This window comes from Salvelinus sp. IW2-2015, linkage group LG4q.1:29 (assembly GCF_002910315.2).
Source record: "Salvelinus sp. IW2-2015 linkage group LG4q.1:29, ASM291031v2, whole genome shotgun sequence".
NCBI classification, from domain to species: domain Eukaryota; kingdom Metazoa; phylum Chordata; class Actinopteri; order Salmoniformes; family Salmonidae; genus Salvelinus; species Salvelinus sp. IW2-2015.
The window spans coordinates 16,169,759-16,190,953 of record NC_036842.1 but is presented as its reverse complement, the minus strand read 5'-3'; the positions used below and the strand labels follow the sequence as shown (position 1 = coordinate 16,190,953).

The 21,195-nt window shown below is 42.8% G+C and overlaps 1 protein-coding gene across 1 annotated transcript in view; it reads left to right on the top strand.

The window, feature by feature from the left end:
* Window positions 1–20,897, top strand: part of LOC111960836 (retinoic acid receptor RXR-alpha-A) — a 177,398-nt gene extending 156,501 nt beyond the window's left edge. Inside the window, exons 7-11 of the mRNA XM_070443263.1 lie at window positions 7,251–7,380; window positions 10,074–10,206; window positions 11,838–11,929; window positions 16,846–16,951; window positions 17,188–20,897. Coding sequence (XP_070299364.1) covers window positions 7,251–7,380; window positions 10,074–10,206; window positions 11,838–11,929; window positions 16,846–16,951; window positions 17,188–17,335 — 609 coding nt within the window. The 3' untranslated portion in view covers window positions 17,336–20,897. The remainder of the gene's footprint in view (window positions 1–7,250; window positions 7,381–10,073; window positions 10,207–11,837; window positions 11,930–16,845; window positions 16,952–17,187) is intronic.
* The last annotated feature ends 298 nt before the right edge of the window (window positions 20,898–21,195 follow it).

The following is a 21,195-nucleotide window of genomic DNA, read 5'->3' as shown; positions in this document are numbered from 1 at the left end:
GATTAAACAAGGGTAGAGCAGCACAGTCAGTGTTGGAACGTGCGGTGTCCCCTTGGCAGGCAGTCTCGGTGATTAGGAACCCCTCTGGTCCGGGGACTGCCCCCTCCAGTGGGCACTCCTTTAGGAGGCACTGCCCCATGTGTTAATGAGTCCCAGGGTCGGGGCCCCTGAGTGCACACCATGAATGGGCACCGCCACTGTCTAATGGTTGGGGTTTGACCAAGCTGAATAAAGTCTGTTTATCTCATGGTGACCTAGAACAGGAGTTAAACAGGCGTTAGTAACATGCCTCCAGTCAGACAAGCCAGGGCCTTCTCTTCAAGGAGGGAGGGGGTTGGGGGGGGGGTAACACGCTATCATTTTGCCATGCCGTGGAGTTTTTCCTTCCACTGTCTGTCTCTATATCCCTCTCTCATTCTCTATCCCTTTCTCTCATTTTGTCTTGTGTGTGTTTTCCAACCTTGCGGTGCTTGAATCTGTCAACTTGTATAATTCTTAGTCTCTGTCTTTGGACAGACACAGGAGAGAGAGAGACAAACAGATAGGCGTGCTAACGTTATTTAGAGGGTACTTGGTTGATGTCGCAATATACTCTTCTACAACTCTAAGAGCCAATTATGAGGACTTTACACAATTTAGTTGGGAATTTGGATTATGGATCATCTATTGACTACCACATTCCTCTTTGTTGTCACGCAACTGTAGTTTAAGCAGAATATGAAACTTTTAAAAGTCAGTCTCTCGTCTCCACGAGTTATAAAGAATGCATAGGACAGTATGCAAGCCAGGCATTTCTGTGAGAGGAGAGGCTATCCACTGTGAATAATGCAAACCAAAGCCTTTAATTCAGTCTGGGGGAAAAAATACACTCTTGTTTGTGGCAGGCATTAAGAGGTGTCCTCAAAGCGGCTCTCGTAAGCCCAAACGCTCTCAATCTCTCTCTACATCTCTCCCTCAGGGGAGGGTTTCGCCTCTCCCTCTCTCCTCCCCCTGCTCGACACGTTTTCAGAAAGCGATCAGCTGGCCCCCTATCCTCCAGAGTGAAGGATGTTCACATAGAAGAAATGTAAAATAGTTTCTCTCACAGACACGGTGGTCCCTCACGGCTTGTTCCACACATGCACAGAATAGTGAACTCCTAGGTTCATGTCATTATCATTGTCCCAGACCTCAGAAGGCATTGTGATCTCTTCCACTGTGACTCCCCATAACATCCCCTGACGACTGTCACCTTACAGTAAGGACAGTGAGTTAATGTGTGATCATGGCAGGAGTGTGGTCTCTGTTCCTTCCTGTCATCTTCATGGTGTATACAGTGAGAAACAAGGTCAGTGTAAACATGGCTAAGAGAGCCATGCAACATTCATGAGCCTTCACCGTGTTTCACGAGAACTCTGGGAGTTGTATTCTTTTGAGGGGCCTTGACAGAGACACAACATACAGCCCCTTTTGTTTTGGTTTGTTTGGGCTGCGGCTGCCTTTTGGAATGAATTAGCGGATTTGTTTATGAGGAGAAGGAGAAATACAGGCAAAAAACTGTCGCGCTGAGCCACATCGTCCACAATGTCTCCCACGGAGATCAGATGGTGAAATATTTATAAGATGCTTTTGTTCTCTGCCCAAAGAAAATCTACTGTCAGTTTTCAAAACAGTGCCGGCTTTGTGTCTGGTTAACTGTTTCATACTGTTTCATATTTCAAGTGTGGGTAGTCTTCGGTCTAAGCATTAGAAGTAGAGGACGACTGGAAAGAAGGAGAGGTGGAATGAGTTTTCCTCATCTTACACTAATCTTCTCCAGAGAGCTGTATTTCATTTTGGGATCCTCCGAGCTTTCAGCATCGATCTGTGGGATTTGGGGAGAGTGGGAAGTTGGGGAAAAGTTTACAAGGCTTTTGTTGTTGTAGATTTGTCTCAGACATACTGAGAATCGGAGCATCATAATATACATTTTATCCATCCCCAGTTAACATTATGTTTTTGTGATTGATAATACTAGCTAGGGTTCCATCCACTTTGGGACAGAGTTTCGTGCGAATATTCAAAAATCCACATGAAAGAAAATATGCGCATTTTCACACCAGTGGTGTGTTTCCACCATACTGACATGTTGCAGAGAAAAATCAGCGAGTGATGACTTAGTGCACACAAAATGTACTTTTTCACTTAAGTTTTCATGTACCAATAAAATGGGTTTCCATTGCATTTTTAACTCTACCAATAGTTTTGTCACAAATAGCAAATGTGCCTACATGTACTCTGGTCTTGGCTGTGCGCTCTAAGCAACAGCTTGCAGATAGTGCGGGAAGGCTGTGTGGGTAGGTACTAGTCTACATAATGAGATTATTATGGATAATATTTGTATTTGTCAAATGGTAATCAAGCATCGATCAACATGTCACCAGAATAAGACCCTCAATATTAGGTGGAAAGGAGCATCAAGATCACTGTGCAATTTCACCACCCTGTGAAGTTCATCATAAGTTATTTCATCTTAGCCTAATAAACTGCATGGTTACCCGAGTCGTAGTGGGAGGACCACGCACCATATCGTCACGTGACTCCAAGATTACTTTGATATGATGTTTCGACCTCTATTTCTCGCATAATTATTTTTAGCAACACAAAAAGATCCCACTATGTCGMACGAACAAATTATCTGTCTGCATTTATAAAATTGTACCGAAAATTTCTGTTTCTGTCACAGCTGTCATAATTTTTTTTGTTTTGTATGGCTTTACTCGCATAAAAACTGTGTATGGAAACGTGGTTATTGATGCCAATTTGTTCTTTCATCTGTATATATTGTATACAGTATATCAGTGACATGCAGTGAGGTCGTGGCTGGGTAGGCAATGGCTATTATCAAAGACAAATTTACTCACAAATTTACCTTGATGAAGCCCAAGTTCACCATACAACAGATAGCTCCAACAACCAAAGTAACATACAGTATTCATACCCCTTGACTTATTCCACATTTGACTTATTCCAACATGTTACAGCCTGAATTCATAATGGATTAAATAAATAAAAATTCTCACCCATCTACACACAATACTCCATAATGAAAAAGAGAAAACATGTTTTTAGAAATGTTTGCAAATGTATTGAAATTTAAAGACAGAAATATCTAATTTGCATAAGTATTCACACCCTTGAGTCAATACTCTGTAGAAGCACCTTTGGTGGCGATTACAGCTTTGAGTTGTCATGTGTATACCTGTATCAGTTCTACTAAGCTATATGGAATTGTTTTCAGCAGGTCATACCAAAGAACATGTATTTAACCCCTTATTTTTGTCACTAAACAGTCTCCATACACAGCATGCATACTTTCATTCATGTTTTCGACTGGTACCGGGGGATATTTAGACAAGTCTTGTGAGGCCTGTGGGCGTCCTAGAGCAAAATAACTGATATGTATGTGTTCGTGAGAGTCTCACCTTTACAYGGGGGTGTCATATTAGTGTGTAAACTGTTCGGATGCTACAAACAAAAGTTGGCAGATCGGCTGTATTGACTTCAGACGAGTCGCGATACACTTGTTGTAGAGCAAAAACCGTTCGAACGCTACAGACAATTTTGTGAGAAGACCATTTTTTTGGGATGTCTCATGGTCTGACAAACACCGCTCYAGCTCTGTCACCTTTCACAGCAGATGCGTAAATGTTACATTGGCAGATGCGGTGGATTGAGAAGCATCCAGTGCAAAAACGGATATCTCTAGCTTAAACTAACATTCTTGTTCTGAAGTCATTCCAGCTTTGCTTTGGCTGTATGCTTGGTCATTGTACTGTTGGAATGGAAATCTTTGCCCCATTCTAAGATCGTTTGTACTCTGAAGCAGGTTCTCATTACGGATTTGCCTGTATTTGGCTCCATTCATTGTTTCCTCTATCCTTACCAGTCTCCCAGTCCCTGCTGCTGAAAAGCATCCCCATAGCATGATGCTGCCACCAACATGCTTCACGGTAGGGATGTTGTTAGACGGGTGATGAACTGTGCCTGGTTTTCTCCAGACATAGCGCTTTGCATTCAGGCCAAAGAGAAACATTTTTGTTTCATCAGGCCACATAATATTTTGCCTTTTGCTCTGAGTCTTTCCTGTGCCTTTTTGCAAACTCCATGCATGCTGTCATGTGCCTTTTTCTCGGGAGTGGCTTCCGTCCGGCCACTCTCCCATAAAGSCCAAAATGGTGAAGTGCTGTTGTCCTTCTGGCAGGTTCTCCCATCTCAGCCAAGGAACTCTGTAGTTCTGTCAGAGTGGTCATTTGGGTCCTTGGTCACCTCCCTGATCAAGGTTGGTAGGACGGCCAGCTCTAGGCAGAGTCTGGCCAGTTCAATATATTTAATTTCACAATGATGGAGACGACTTTGCTCTTCGAAACTTTCAACACTCTATAAATGGTTTTATACCCATCCCCTGTCGAACCTTTATAGACATGTGTGTTTCATGTCCAATTTAGTTGGCCACAGGTGGACTCCAATCAAGTTGTAGTGACATCTCAAGGATGATCAAAAGAAATTGGATGCACCTGAGCTCAATTTGGAGTGTCAAGGGGTGTGAATACTTTCTGAAGGCACTGTAAGTCATTAAATAAAATTGACAAGAATGTTCACCAAATGTAAATACCAATGTACCAAATGACAATTCTAGCAATGCACTGTATGTGGCACGTGCAAACACACACAGACACACACACTTATAAAATTAAATAAGGTTTTAACAAAATGTCCATATCAACTATCTCWTGTGGCTCAATTGGTAGAGCATTGTGCTTGCAACGCCAGGGTTGTGTGTTTGATTCCCACAGGGGACCAGTATGAAGATGTATCCACTCACTAGTGTAAGTTGTGTGGATAAGAGTGTCTGCTAAATTACTAAAATGGAAACAATCGAAATGACTGAAAAATGCAGTCGAAAACGTCCAAAAATTGCCTCGGCAAAATGAAATTCTAGCTTGATAAATGTAATATCATGTTCATTCAACAGTAGCCTAAATTGCAAAGGGAAATGCATTTAGGCCGTTCTTTACTTGTAATGAAGTCYATTTGTCTGTCCTTCAGGCCAGTGAACCTCTCTGTGACAGCATTGTAGAAGTCACACCAAAACCTTATGTCCATTATTTTATTCTGTATGCACACAGCAGGCCCACTGTCCCCAAGGCATCCTTCAGTTCCATTTTCACACAGAAACAGTAGCTGGTAGCACAGTTATCCCACAAAGCACACAGGTAGGCAGCTCCATCCATTAGGTTCAAGCACGTAGAATCATTGTAGTTAGTCACATCCATCTTGTAGAACTCAAGTAAATGTCCAAGATGTGTAAAAGTCTGAGTAAAAAGTATTAATTAGTAATTCATTTTCAGACAAGTAGACAATCCAGTACTCACTGTTTGCCTGCCCGACATTTAGCAGTGAGGGAGATGGTGGTTACCTTGCCTGTCCATGAATAAAGTTGTTGTCTACTTTATGCTGCCTCTGTCTGCTCTAAACTTTCGTTATAGTTGATGCGCCATTTGGAGGGTTCGAAGAGTGGAACATTTCATTATTCCAACTTGGAAAATAGTTTGAGGTGCAGTATAGTGTCTATTTGTCAGGTTGTTTTTGCTAGCTAGGTAGCTTGTTTTTGCTAGCTAATCTGAGCTCACCCCAGGTTAATTAATACCCACACAACATGTTTAGGCAATACGCAAGCAAAAATATGAAATAGTCTCAATGCAATAAATGAAGCTACTTCAAGCTAGGCAAAGCAGTGACGCCTATGCTGACCCTGTCCATTAACAGTGACTGGAGTCAGGAATGGCTGTGCGCGCCAACAATTTGAATGGATGGAAAGGAAGGAAGGGATATCCTGGCACCTTTCCTGAGGTATTGATGCAGTTTTGGCACATTTTGAGATTTTGAGTATAAAAATCAACAGAATCATTTGCGATTWWTTTTTTTTTWTTATTGTAATTTAAATGTGGCTTTTCATAACAGCTTTTTAAAATGAGATTATCACAGGGTAAGCACTGCGTACCATACCTACCCTGACTGCACGTCACTGGTATGTATACATTAGTTATTGTCCTCTTCACTGCCCATGGTTTCCTCCCAGGTTAAGTGAGGCCTTCAGTTTGATGGCTTCTGACACTTGAGGTTTCTTTGTCTTTGTCCATTCACATCCACATTTCCATCCTACAATCTCCCTCTCTCTCTCTCTCTCTCTCTCTCTCTCTCTCTCTCTCTCTCTCTCTCCTCCCTCTTCTCTCTCTCTCTTTTCTTTCTCTCTCTTCTCTCTCTCTCTCTCTCTCTCTCTCTCTCTCTCTCTCTCTCTCTCTCTCTCTCAGCTTTAACGTCCCTCCTCTCTCTTCAGTTCTCTTTTCATATTAACTCAAAGCATAAACACTGTCTATTCTCCTCTCTCTTGAACATGAGAGGCCACCTTTTCAGCCTTAGACAATATACTGTACATTTTACCTTTTTCATCCAGACTTTACTCTGTCTGAGATCAGGAATATAACCCTGTGTAGTGGTGAGTGAGCATACTATTTTTAAGACCCATTCTTCTCACACTCACTCATGAAATGAATTGACACTTGAACGCCCAAACACTTGTTCCTTAACTGTTGTCAGGTCGATCTCTTTTGGCTCTCTGTCTGAACACTCAAAATAGTTTCTGTCGGTAGAAGTGTCCTGAAGGAACTGCCTGCTTGGAGAGAGTCATTTGTTACTGCTGATTCTCTGCAGTTATTTCCTCCTCGGGCTGGGACAGAATCACTGTTTGTTTTTCCTTCCTGCTCGCTCCTCAGAGGAGATCATTCACTTGGCTAGGTGTGTGTGTGTGTGTGTTGTTGTTGTGTGGTGTGTTGTGTGTGTGTTGTGTGTGTGTGTGTGTGTGTGTGTGTGTGTGTGTGTGTGTGTGTGTGTGTGTGTGTGTGTGTGTGTGTGTGTGTGTGTGTGTGTGTGTGTGTGTGTGCGGGGTCTTGGCTCAGAGGAGCCAGCGAGCGGAGCAGGCCGGTGCTCCTCTAAAACTTGGTGGTGCACTGCTGTGACTGGAACGCTCTATCTACTGGAGAGCACAGCTCCACATGAAGCTCAGCTGCCACACCAAAACATACACTTAGCAAGCACGCACATGCACATGCACATACAGAGTGCATAAGTACGATTACACACACAACCACACACACGTCACAATGTATCTTTCAGTCTTTCTGTGCTGACCGTATTTTTGACAGCAAGCCTTCCCATGTGTCTTTCAACAGCCCAACGACCCAGTGACTAACATCTGCCAAGCAGCCGACAAGCAGCTCTTCACGCTGGTGGAGTGGGCCAAGAGGATCCCCCACTTCTCTGAGTTGCCCCTGGATGACCAGGTCATCCTCCTACGAGCAGGTCAGTTCAACACGACCATGAGACCACATCAGCATCCCCCATAGGTAGCCCACTGCAGCATTATGGGCTTTGTAGGCTATTTGTAGGCTATTAGACTGACGAATCCTCTGCCATATTCTTTATGTCATCATTTTTGAGGAAGTCTTCAGTGTTTTCCCTATATGTTACCCTTGCTGATTGCTTGTCGCTTCAAATTACACAGTTCACTTCCAAACTCACTCTAAGGAAGCCCATCCAGCTCTCTAACCCTATCCTACCCCCTCTTAACATTCTCCTTCTGGGTACCCATAGTGATGGAGAGAATGGTGTAACACTCCACACTGCCCTCTCCCACCTGGACAAAAGGAACACCTACATGAGAATGCTGTTCATTGACTACTCAGCATTCATAGTGCCCTCCAAGCTTATCACTAAGTGAAGGACCCTGGGACTGCACACCTCCCTCTGCAACTGGATCCTGGACTTCCTGACGGGACACCCCCACGTGGTGAGGGTAGGCAACAACACCTCCACCACGCTGACCCAAAACACTGGGGCTCTTCAGGGGTGTGTGCTTAGTCCCCTCCTGTACTTCCTGTTCAAAGGAAACGGAGGGCCAAGCACATGCCCCCATTCAGATCAACGGGGCTATAGTGGAGCGGGTTGAGAGCTTCAAGTTCCTCGGTGTCCACATCATTAAGGATCTAGCATGGTCCAAACATACCAACACAGTCATGAAGAGGGCACGACAACACTTTTTCCCACTCAGGAGTCTGAAAAGATTTGGCTTGGGCCCTCAGATCATCAAAATATTCTACCGCTGCACAATTGAAAGCATGTTGACTGACTGCATCACCGCTTGGTAAGGCAACTGGTTGGCATCCGACCGCAAGATGCTACAGAGGGTAGTGCGTACGGCCCAGTACATAACTATATTTTCTATGGGATTGAGGTCAAGGTTTTGTGATGGCCACTCCAATACCTTGACTTTGTTGTCCAGAAGCGATTTAGCCACAACTTTGGAAGTATGCTTGGGATTATTGTCCATTTGGAAGACCCATTTGCGACAAAGCTTTAACTTCCTGACTGATGTCTTGAGATGTTGCTTCAATATATCCACATAATTTTCCTGCCTCATGATGCCATCTATTTTGTGAAGTGCACCGGTCCCTCCTGCAGCAAAGCAYCCCCACAACATGATGCTGCCACCCCCGTGCTTCACGGTTGGGATGGTGTTCTTCGGCTTGCAAGCCTCCCCATTTTTCCTCCAAACATAACGATGGTCATTATGGCTAAACAGTTCTATTTTTGTTTCATCAGACCAGAGGACATTTCTCCAAAAAGTACTATCTTTGTCCCCATGTGCAGTTGTAAACCGTAGTCTGGCCTTTTTATGGCGGTTTTGGAGCAGTGGCTTCTTCCTTGCTGAGCGGCCTTTCGGGTTATGTTGCTATGGGACTCGTTTTACTGTGGATATAGATACTTTTGTACCTGTTTCCTCCAGCATCTTAAGGTCTTGGCTGATTTCTTTTGATTTTCCCATGGTGTCAAGCAAAGAGGCACTGAGTTTGAAGGTAGGGTTTGAAATACATCGACAGGTACACCTCCAATTGACTAAAATTATGTAAATTAGCCTATCAGAAGCTTCTAAAGCCATGACATCATTTTCTGGAATTTTCCAAGCTGTTTAAAGGCACAGTCAACTTAGTGTATGTAAACTTCTGACCCACTGGAATTGTGATACAGTGAATTATAAGTGAAATAATCTGTCTGTAAACAATTGTTGGAAAAATTACTTGTGTCATGCACAAAGTAGATGTGCTAACCGACTTGCCAAAACTATAGTTTGATAACAAGAAATTTGTGGACTGGTTGAAAAACGAGTTTTAATGACTCCAACCTAAGTGTATGTAAACTTCCGACTTCAACTGTACCTCAATTACCTCGTACTCCTGCACATTGACTTGGTACTGGTACCYCTTGTATATATAACTTTACTTTACATTACTCATTGTGTATCTATTACTACTTTTATTATTACGTGTTTTACTTTTCAATTATTTATCTATTTTCTTTCTCTCTGCATTGTTGGGAAGGGCCAGTAAGTAAGCATTTCACTGTTAGTCTACACCTGTTGTTTACGAAGCATGTGACAAATAACATTTGAGAGAGAGACCTTCTCAGAAAAAGCTGTTCTGAAGCTAGCTGAGAGGGCCCTGTCTCCTCTTCTCAGTGCTCAGCTCAGGTCTTCTATAAATAACCAGTTTAGTTCTGCTGTCTCTCAGATGAAAGCATCCCAGCCCCTCTCATTCCCAACTCAACTCTGGGGAGAAGTGTGGAGTTTTGCTAGACAGAACAGTTAAAGGAGCCCTGTCACTCAAACGGCACAGAGCTCTCTGTGTCTTACCCTCGCTTGGCATATCAAGTGTGTCACCTTTTATTGGGATGGCAGGCGCAGTTCACCCTGTTAAACACTTATCTCTCTGGAAAGCATATCTGAGATAGGTTGCTAATAACCCAGAGCCTATGCATGAAAGAGCTTTCTGGTTTGACTATTCAGCCTAGATTGATTAATTGGAATTCCCTTGCCTTGTTGTCAGCTCAATTGTCAACACAATTGTCAACTTTGAATGTTGAATATGACATGAACTTTGTAATAGGTTTTCACTCTTTATCTCTCCTTATTCTTCCCTCTCTTCTCTCTCTTCCCTCAGGGTGGAACGAGCTCCTCATCGCATCCTTCTCGCACCGTTCGATAGCGGTGAAAGATGGGATCCTCCTGGCAACAGGTCTCCACGTCCATCGTAACAGCGCCCACAGTGCTGGAGTGGGAGCCATCTTTGACAGGTAGTCATCATCACCCTGTTGGCACTGCCTTGATACAATCAGCTTTGTGAAATACATTTCTGTTGGTTGCTATGTGATTCTTTATTACTAAGATTCCACGATTAGGGTAGGCCCTGACCTGTAACAGTGAAAATGGAGATGGAGACCTCAGTCAGAGTTTCTGAAGAAATCAATTTATGTGCATTCCTGATGAAATCACACTCTTTTGCCATGCAATCCCACGGCAGGCTGTGACGATTCCGAAGCCGATATTGACCTTMTTTTCCATTAATCACATTTGATGCCTATTGTGGCATCGTTCATTTTTCAGTCACATTTTTATTGACAGATGAATACAAAAGAACAGTATCAAGTATTAATTCTCAGTGTACACAGACGTTGATCAAGCCATCCAGTGTGAGATCAATCCAACAGATAGTCAGTATTGTAAACTCTAAACCCTGTGACCCCTGGCGTGCTGAGTCGCTAACTGAAGTCTTATTTTGAGGGCAACAGCTCTCTCCCTGTCCGCTCGCTCTCTCTCTCTTCGCTCTCTCTCTCTCACTCTCTCTTTTCTCTCTCTCTTTCCCACTTATCTCTCCCTCCGCTCTCCTTCTCTCGTCTTTCTCTCTTTCCCTCTCTCTCTTCTCTCTCTCCCCCTCTTTCTCCATCTCTCTCTCCCTCTATCCCCAGCTGGGAGTCTGTGCTCAGTGATTAGCATACTGCCAGTTCACTACTTCCAAAGGATGGATTACATCTCTGCATTAAGATGACTGATAATGTAGCTCTATATCCTCCTCTCTGAAGAGGGTGGTTAACTTAAGCACTCAAGTCTTTTTTTACCCTCATTGTTCCAACGGGCAAATTAAATTAGGATGAGCTGAAATTGACTTTCGTCTCAGAGAGAGAGAGACAGAGGGAGGTGGAGAGCGAGAGAGAGAGACAGAGGCAGGTGGAGAGCGAGAGAGAGACAGAGGGAGTGGAGAGAGAGAGAGATAGGGAGGTGAGAGAGAGAGAGAGAGAGAGAGAGAGAGAGAGAGAGAGAGAGAGAGAGAGGTGGAGAGAGAGAGAGAGAGAGACAGGGAGGTGGAGAGCGAGAGAGGAGAGAGAGAGACAGGGAGGTGGAGAGCGAGAGCGAGAGAGACAGAGGGAGGTGGAGAGAGAGGGAGAGATAGAGGGATGTGGAGAGAGAGGGAGAGATAGAGGGATGTGGAGAGAGAGAGAGGCAGAGGGAGGGTGGAGAGAGAGAGACAGAGGGAGGTTGGAGAGAGAGAGACAGAGGGAGGTGGAGAGAGAGAGAGCTGGCGTGACGGAGTCAGAGGGGTGAGGAGTTTGAGCGGTCGCGTCACACTCCCGAAACGAAACGCCGCCCTGCCCTTGTGATGTCACACGTTAGTCTGTGATTGTGTTTGTGCTACGTCGTTCATGGATGTCCTTTTCTCAGCCATGTTCTAAAGCAGCTTGAATTACGTGGTGTAGGCAGGGCTGTACGATTTTCCGCTGGTTGAACATTCCCTGTGTGTCAGCACAGCTTCCATTGAGTTACACCTGTAGATAAAGGAGGGTGTAATGAAGGCTGACCTACGGAGGTGTTGCTGGCTGATGGTCAGATCTCTAAGAGCCTGTCTATGTGTCTCCCTCTCTCCATCCAGAGTGCTCACAGAACTGGTATCCAAGATGAGAGACATGCAGATGGACAAGACAGAGCTGGGTTGCCTTCGGGCTATCGTCCTCTTCAACCCAGGTATCACACACTCCTAACACCCCTTTAATCCAGAACCTTCTATTTAGATTATAATAATACAATAAAGTCCTCTGTTCCCACTACTCTGACCTCACAAACAATGACTGCCTGTGATACCGGTGAACTTGCATACATGTGAAGCCTACACACACACACACACACACCACCACCCCACCAGACACTTGTTCCTGCCGTGGTTTCTCCCAACCACGAAAGAGCCCACAGTGCCCTCTGCTAAAGCCCTCTGCTAGCCCTCTGCTCTATGGTACAGGCCAGGGTTATCTTCATTACCATGCTGAGTGCCCGTGCCAGCCCTGCCCCGCTGGCACCAGACGCGCTCCCTGTCTTTAATGAGTCTGTGCCATGGCCTCGGAGACAAAGAGCAGTGTGGGAGCGTGCCACCGGCCCACAGGGGCTCCGGCGGGCCTCATTCTCCCAGGACAGACTGCTCCTCTGTACTCCAGAGTCACTCTGCTACGGACCTGGCTCTGGAACAGATCACAGTCTACTTTGCCCTAATTAGTAGCAGCTCACGGAGATGGCCTAACAGAGGGAATGCTGGGATTCAGAGAGGCTGAGTCCTTTCCCACACTGAGATGAGAATATTGCTGTATTCAGGCCTTTTCACTTGCTCAGTGGTAACCAATCAGACCCAGAAATGTGTTGCAATAAATGTTGAATCAGAAGTGTAGCCTACAGTTGAAGTTTACATACACTTAGGTTGGAGTTATTAAAACTCGTTTTTCAACCACCCCACAAATTTCTTGTTAACAAACTAGTTTTGGTAAGTCGGTTAGGACATCTACTTTGTGCATGCCACAAGTAATTTTTCCAACAATTGTTTACAGACAGATTATTTCACTTATAATTCACTGTATCACAATTCCAGTGGGTCAGAAGTTAACATACACTAAGTTGACTGCCTTTAAACAGCTTGGAAAATTGCCAGAAAATTATGTCATGGCTTTAGACGCTTCTGATAGGCTAATTGACATAATTTTAGTCAATTGGAGGTGTACCTGTGGATGTATTTCAAGGCCTACCTTCAAACTCAGTGCCTCTTTGCTTGACATTATGGGAAAATCAAAATAAATCAGCCAAGACCTCAGAACAATAATTGTAGACCTCCACAAGTCTGGTTCATCTTTGGGAGCAATTTCCAAACGCCTGAAGGTACCACGTTCATCTGTACAAACAATAGTACGCAAGTATAAACACCATGGGACCACGCAGCCGTCATACCGCTCAGGAAGGAGACGCGTTCTGTCTCCTAGAGCTGAATGCACTTTGGTGTGAAAAGTGCAAATCAATCCCAGAACAAGAGCAAAGGACCTTGTGAATATGCTGGAGGAAACGGGTATAAAAAAATAAAAAAATAAAAAGTATCTATATCCACAGTAAAACGAGTCCCATAGCAACATAACCCAAAAGGCCGCTCAGCAAGGAAGAAGCCACTGCTCCAAAACCGCCATAATAAACGATACGATTTGCAACTGCACATGGGGACAAAGATCGTACTTTTTGGAGAAATGTCCTCTGGTCTGGTGAAACTGAAACTGAACTGTTTGGCCATAATGATCATCGTTATGTTTGGAGGAAAAAGGGGGAGGCTTGCAAGCCGAAGAACACCATCCCAACCGTGAAGCACGGGGGTGGCAGCGTCATGTTGTGGGGGTGCTTTGCTGCAGGAGGGACTGGTGCACTTCACAAAATAGATGGCATTATGATGAGGAAAATTATGTGCATATATTGAAGCAACATCTCAAGACATCAGTCAGGAAGTTAAAGCTTTGTCGCAAATGGGTCTTCCAAATGGACAATGACCCCAAGCATACTTCCAAAGTTGTGGCTAAATGGCTTAAGGACAACAAAGTCAAGGTATTGGAGTGGCCATCACAAACCCCTGACCTTAATCCTATAGAAATGTTGTGGGCAGAACTGAAAAAGCATGTGTGTGCAAGGAGGCCTACAAACCTGACTCAGTTACACCAGCTCTGTCAGGAGAAATGGGACAAAATTCACCCAACTTATTGTGGGAAGCTTGTGGAAGGCTACCCGAAACGTTTGACCCATGTTAAACAATTTAAAGGCAATGCTACCAAATACTAATTGAGTGTGTGTAAACTTCTGACCCACTGAGAATGTGATGAAAGAAATAATAGATGAAATCATTCTCTCTACTATTATTCTGACATTTCACGTTCTTAAAATAAAGTGGTGATCCTAACTGACCTAAGACAGGGAATTTTTACTAGGATTAAATGTCAGGGATTGTGAAAAACTGAGTTTAAATGTATTTGGCTAAGGTCTATGTAAACTTCCGACTTCAACTGTTCATTTGTTGCTTCATCCAGCCTGTGTTTTGGGGAGAATTACCATGCATATGTACAGTGCCTTCAGAARGTATTCACACCCCTTGGCTTTTTACAAAGTTTTTGTGTTACAGCCTGAATTTAAAATGCATTAAATTCAAGTCTTGTGTCACTAATCTACACCCAATACTCTATCATGTCAAAGTGGTGTTTTGTTTTTAGAATCTTTTACAAATGAATTAAATATGAAAAGCTGAAATGTCTTGAGTCGATACGTATTCAACCYCTTTGTTATGGCAAGTCTAAATAATTTAAAACGTAAAAATGTGCTTAACAAATCACATGGACTCATTCTGTGTGCAGTAATAGTGGTTCACATAATTTTTTTATGATTACCCCATTGTTGTACCCCACACATACAATTATCTGTAAGGTCCCTCAGTCAAGTAGTGAATTTTAAGCACAGATTCAACCTCAAAGATCAGGGAGGTTTTCCAATGGAAGGTTTGCAAAAAAGTTCACAGATTTTGTTTTTAAAAAAGCAGACACTGAATATCCCTTTGAGCATGGTGAATTTACTATTTACACTGTGGATGGTGCATCAATACACCCAGTCACTACAAAGATACTAACTCAGTTGCAGGAGAGGGATTTCACCATGAGGCCAAGGTGACTTTAAAACAGAATTTAATGGCTGTGATATCAGAAAACTGAGGCTAGATCAACAAAATTGTATTTACACCACAATACTAACATAAATGACAGAGTGAAAAGAAGGAAGCGTGTACAGAATACACATTTTCCAAAACATGCATCCTGTTTGTAAAAAGCACTAAAGTAAGCACTGCAATAAATGTGCCACAGACATGAACTTTTTGTCCTGAATACAAAGCATTATGTTTGAAGCGAATCCAACACAACACGTCACTGACTACCGCTCTTCATATTTTCAAGCATGGTGGTGGCTGCATCATGTTATGGGTATGCTTGTCATCGCCAAGGACTAGGGAGTTTTTAGGATAAAAAGAAACTGAATAGCGCTAAGCACAGGCAAAATCCTACACAAAAACTTGGTTCAGTCTGCTTTCCAACAGACACTGGGAGACAAATTTATCTTTCAGCAGGACAATAACCTAAAACACAGGCCAAATATACACTGGAGTTGCTTACCAAGACGGCATTGAATGTTCCTGAGTGGCCTAATTACAGTTTTGACTCTACAGGATCAGTGGGTCCCCCACGGGACGGTTGAGCTAACGTAGGCTAATGCAATTAGCATGAGGTTGTACAACAACATTTCCCAGGACATAGACATATCTGATATTGGCAGAAAGCTTAAATTCTTGTTAATCTAACGGCGCTGTCCAATTTACAGTAGCTATTACAGTGAAATAATACCATGCTATTGTTTGAGGAGAGTGCACAGTTATGAACTTGAAAAGTTATTAATAAACCAATTAGGCACATTTTGGCAGTCTCAATACAACATTTTGAACAGATATGCAATGGTTCATTGGATCAGTCTAAAACTTTGCACATACACTGCTGCCATCTAGTGGCCAACATCTAAATTGCGCCTGGGCTGCAATAATACATTATGGCCTTTCTCTTGCATTTAAAAGATGATGGTAAAAAAAAMAMATGTTTTTTTCTTTGTGTTATCTTTTACCAGATCTAATGTGTTATATTCTCGTACATCCATTTCCCATTTTCACAAACTTCAAAATGTTTCCTTTCAAATGGTATCAAGTATATGCATATCCTTGCTTGGRTATGTCATTTTAGGTGAAAATGGACAAAAAGGGGCGGATCCTTAAGAGGTTTTAAGATGCACTCCACGATCTTAAGCACAACAATGTCGTAACATATATTACGAATTGGATTTGCAACATATCATACAAATATTTTAAAAATTAAGATGACGTAGTACACAATTTAATGACGTAGTACACAAAAAACGGGGACCACTTTTGGCTCATGAGCATCACTTTCAAAACTACTGGCTAAAATTATACAAAAGTTTGAGAGTGCATCTTCATATCAGCTTAAAGATCTATGACAAGACTTGAAAATGTGTGTTGAGCATTGATCAGCAAAAAACTTGAGAGAGCTTGAAGAATTGAACAAAATAATAATGGGAAAATATTGTACTATCAAGGTGTGCAAAACTCTCAGATACTCCCAGCTGTAATGTCTGTCAAAGGGGATTCTAACATGTATTGACAGGGGTGTGAATACTTATCTAATCAAGATATATGTTTTATTTTTCATATTTTATTTGATCAAATGTTAGAATTTTTTCATTACAGAGTATTTTTTGTAGATTGTTGACCAAAACATGACAATGAAATCCATTTTAACACAACATAATGTGGAAAAAGTTAAGGGGTGTGAATTCTTTCTGAAGGCACCGTCTAGGAGACCCAGACCAGCAGGGCAGCTCACATGTCATTTGATTTTATTTGTCTTAAAGCCTTCTGATGACAGCATGCAGGTCCTAGCCTTCAGGGGCAGCCAGGCTGTACATAAATTCGTACCTGGTATCCTGTGACTGCTGTCCCTAGTTGTCTGATGCAGTGCGTGTCTGTGTGTGTCTCTACTCAGACTCTAAAGGCTTGTCTAACCCAGGCGAGGTGGAGGCTTTGAGAGAGAAGGTCTACGCCTCTCTGGAGGCCTACTGCAAACAGAAATACCCAGATCAGCCTGGCAGGTACGAATACACATACCTCCCTCTCTTTCTTTATATCTCTCTTTTCTCGCTCTTCCTCCACTCATCTGTCAGTGTGTTTGGCAGAAAGTGCTTTATGTATGTATTGTACATGTACAATTATGTCATGGGCAACTCTGTCATGACTTACTGTACATCAACATTTGAGACATCTTCTCTAAATCCATGTCTTATTTCCTGTCACACTAATCACTGCTTTGTGTCTTTGATTGGGTTAGGTTTGCCAAGCTGTTGCTGCGGTTACCAGCCCTGCGCTCCATTGGTCTGAAGTGTCTGGAGCACCTGTTCTTTTTCAAGCTCATCGGGGACACGCCCATTGACACCTTCCTCATGGAGATGCTAGAGGCGCCCCACCAAATGACATAACTGCAGGCGGTGCGTCACCCGTGTTCCCCCCGCCCCCTCCACCCCTAACCCGCTGGACAGCGAGAGTGGTCCTGCAAACCATTCCCCCTTGAGAGACTGACGTGTCTCCTCCCTTTCTACCCTCTTTGATGTGTTTCAAAAAACAAGTTCAATGTATATGGGTCTGTTTTATATATTGTACAAATATATAAATATAAATATATATATAACTCATGAGAGACAACGATGGACTGGAGATGAAACGGACCGAGGAGAAAATAAGTGTTTGAGCCATTGTTTTGTAAGGTGAAACAACAGCAGAGTAGACCAGGTGTAACATGTAGCTGTCTGCAGGTGTATCTCTAACAGTGCCGTCATTGGATGCACAGCAGCGTAGTAATTGGGACAATCGTGTTTTGGACTTGTTGAAAAGAGGCGGGGCTGCATGGGCTGTCCCTGGCTCTGATTGGAGCCGTCTCACTTTTAGAACTAACTTAATGTTCTGTGTGCAGAGGGGAGGAGCCAGGACCGGTCTTGTCTGGTCCAATCCGGTCAAGTCTTGTCCGATACAGTCCGGACTGGTCCGGTTGGGTCTGTTTTGAGGTGTATTGTAGAAAAGGACTCAGAGGTGAGAACATGTAGACGATCGGTGCTCCACTCAGGTCTCTGAACCCAAACTCAGCCGTTTCTCCACATCTCCTTATTCTATTAGCACTGTGTGAACATGAGAGGAGAGACGCTACATCGCTACATCGGTCCAGTGTTCAGAGGCTCATATAGCTCATATAGACTGATTGGAGTGAAAGCCTGCAGTGTGGCCTCTTAGGACCAGAGCTGGATGACCTCCATGTGGCGTGACTGTCTGCACAGAGAAGCTTCTCTCTGGAACTACTCATTCTGGTGTACTGGACTGACGTTAGGCACAGTGTGTATCTGGAGTCACCCTGACATAGGCCCTATACTACATGTCATTACTGTGTGCTCTGGAAGGTTGCCACAGGAAGGAAAGCAAACAGATATATGTTCTCGTACTACAATTATTTGTCCTGTTTCCTGTCTGAGTTAAGGTGACCACAAAATGAAGAAGAAATAAACAGATGATTTGACTGAACTGTACTGTAAGGAAATAGTGTCCGCTGATCTGAACTAAGTGCTTTTTAAAGTGATGCCATGTCTTTGTCATGTCTCCCTCCACCTCTGAGACCTTTTGTTCCACTCTTCTGTGAATTTCAACACACCATGATTGACCTTCACACAGCAACCAAGCCTGCTGTTCCTCACAGTGTAACCTAGCTTTAGAAGGTCTTTGACCTGTACTGGACATTACAACCACACACAGTGTTGATGGTATATGTTTAATTATTAATTTGCAAAACAATTTGAAATGACCTGTTTTCACCCCCGCCCTGCTTCAATACAGTCATGCTTATGGCTAGATGTACTCTTATTGCTTGGCACTTAACCTCAGTATTGTGGAGCTCATGCTGCTCCATTGCAAGCTCACCTCTGGGGCAGCCAGATCAGGCTGAGGCCCAGGCCATCCATCCATCCACTCTGACTGGAGGATGTGGGCCTGGTGAAGAGACAGAGACTGTTGACTGCTCTGCTGCCCAGCCTCCCCTCACCCTCAGAGGGATCCATAGCCTGCACTTCTGTGGACAACACAGTTTCATTTAAGTCAAATTGAAATGTTAAATATGTAATGTTATGTATAAATCTGCTATATGCCCATATTGCGCTTTTTTTCTTTCTATGCTGCAGCTGCTGCATAACTATGCATCTAGTGTTTTTCTTCTCCAAAGATTGTCCATAGAGTGGTTTYGTTGTTATTATAAAGGGGTGGTTAAACCCTGTCCTGTAGGACAGCAGACTGCTTTGGATTTCAATCAACTTTATCAGAGATCCAGGAGCGAGTTTGGCAGTCCACATTATGATAGCAGACTAGGGAGAGCCACAGAGAAATAGAATAGAACATTTGCTTTGCGATAGATAGAGGGTTTGACCAGCGAGAATAGAGAATTTGGTGACTATGGGAGAGCTGTGACTTCCCCCTAGTGGAAGAGATGCAGCACTGCAACATTACTTGAATTTTGTACAAGTATTTAACCAGAAATGGCACTTTTTCATGACATTATCAATGTTCATTTTTGTCTTTGGTCAGTCAAAACCTCAACGTGTTTGCTCGCAGAAAGATTGAATGAATAACAATAACCTCAGCAGGATTGATTGACACGTCCTTAGTTCAAATCTAGCTCGTGTATTTAGGTGAGGTGATTGCATTTTCATTAGGTCATATTTTAAACTATTTAGGGGAAGGAGAAGATTTGTGTTTAGACCAATTCTGTGTAAACAGTATTTTTATCGACACGAATTGTAATTGTCAAAAAACAAATGAATTGGCTCATTGTTCAAATGATACCAATTTAAGCACTAGTAAAAGTAATTATCTGGAAATTGAATTCTCTGGAACATGAGTAGGTCAAACCAAACATTTCAGAAAAATAACCACATGCATTTTGATAATTCATTTATTTGCAAACAAGTTTGTCCAACTTTTTAGAAGTACACCTGCTCACTTGTCTGATGTGTCCTATTCTCTGCTTGATCAGGTTAATGTGATTCAAGACCCCAGGTGTATACTGTACGTTAAAGCCATACGCAGATGTGCAAGCTCGCTCACTCCTGCAGGGAATGGACAGAGAAGGGTCCTCTGGACTGATACAGAAATGATTACTTAGATAGAATGAATAGCTACGGAAAATGCTTTATATACCATAAAGCTATATTTTGTCTATATGTGTATATATTTATAAATATCTATGAATCCGTTCCGTGTTTCCAGTTAATTTAGAGCAACAGGGAGACAAGTAGTTCAGTTAAAACTATCTGAGCCAGGCCTGATTCCAGTGTTACACTCAATAGTTTCTTGGTGTTTGTCAAAAAATKTAATGTGCTTTTTACATTGACCTCGATTCTCTAAAAGCAAGTCTTCAATCAACCAGCATAATACAAGGACCGCTAAGCCCTAACCCTCACCAGCTAACAGCTGTTCTATATGGGACCTGAAAACAGCAACAACAACAAAAAACGGGTTATTACACACAAAAGACATGAAGCCCTCCAAAATCTATTTATTGCTTGGCAACTTGTATGTTCAACAACGTTATCAGGAAACGCTGAGCTCATGACACAATCACAGATTTCTTTGTCGAATTCAGCAAAATGTCAAGAAAAAACCCACTTCTTGACATATATTTTTGTATAAAGGTAATTTTATCCCTTGCTTATGTACTCTGTACCTGCCATTTTCCTCCTGTGGGCTGTTGTATACATTGTTTGTGTAAATGTTGATTTAAAATGGGGAAGAAAAAAAAGTGAGAAGAGTGGTTGCAGTGACACCCTGGTAACTGTCGCCTATACTTTGCCTTTTCTGGCCTACCGATACAAGATGAGATTGTCCTCTCATTACATTTTTGTCTATTTTTAACGAGTTGGAAAACATCATCTGTTCTTTGTGGGTTATTCTCCATATTCTATCTTTCATGGAAAGACAAAAAGATTATTAAAAAAATCTAAAAGTAAATGTTGTTGATGCTCCTTTTGTCTTTGTGCTGTTATGTATTGTCCTCTCCCCTAATATGTAATTACATTTAAAGAGGACTGCCTGAAAACAGCCTATGTGACATCGATTTAGAGTCAGAAACAGTTATTCAAAATTGACTAGTTTAAATAGGATAATTGGTCATAAAGTAAGTCTCATCGGAGTTTGGAACATCCATGCATCACAACGGGTAAATGAAGGTTGGGCTTTGATTTGATTCTGTCCATTTTCCTACTAACATGGGTTGAACAGCTGCGGAGATTGCTCTATCTAATAGCTT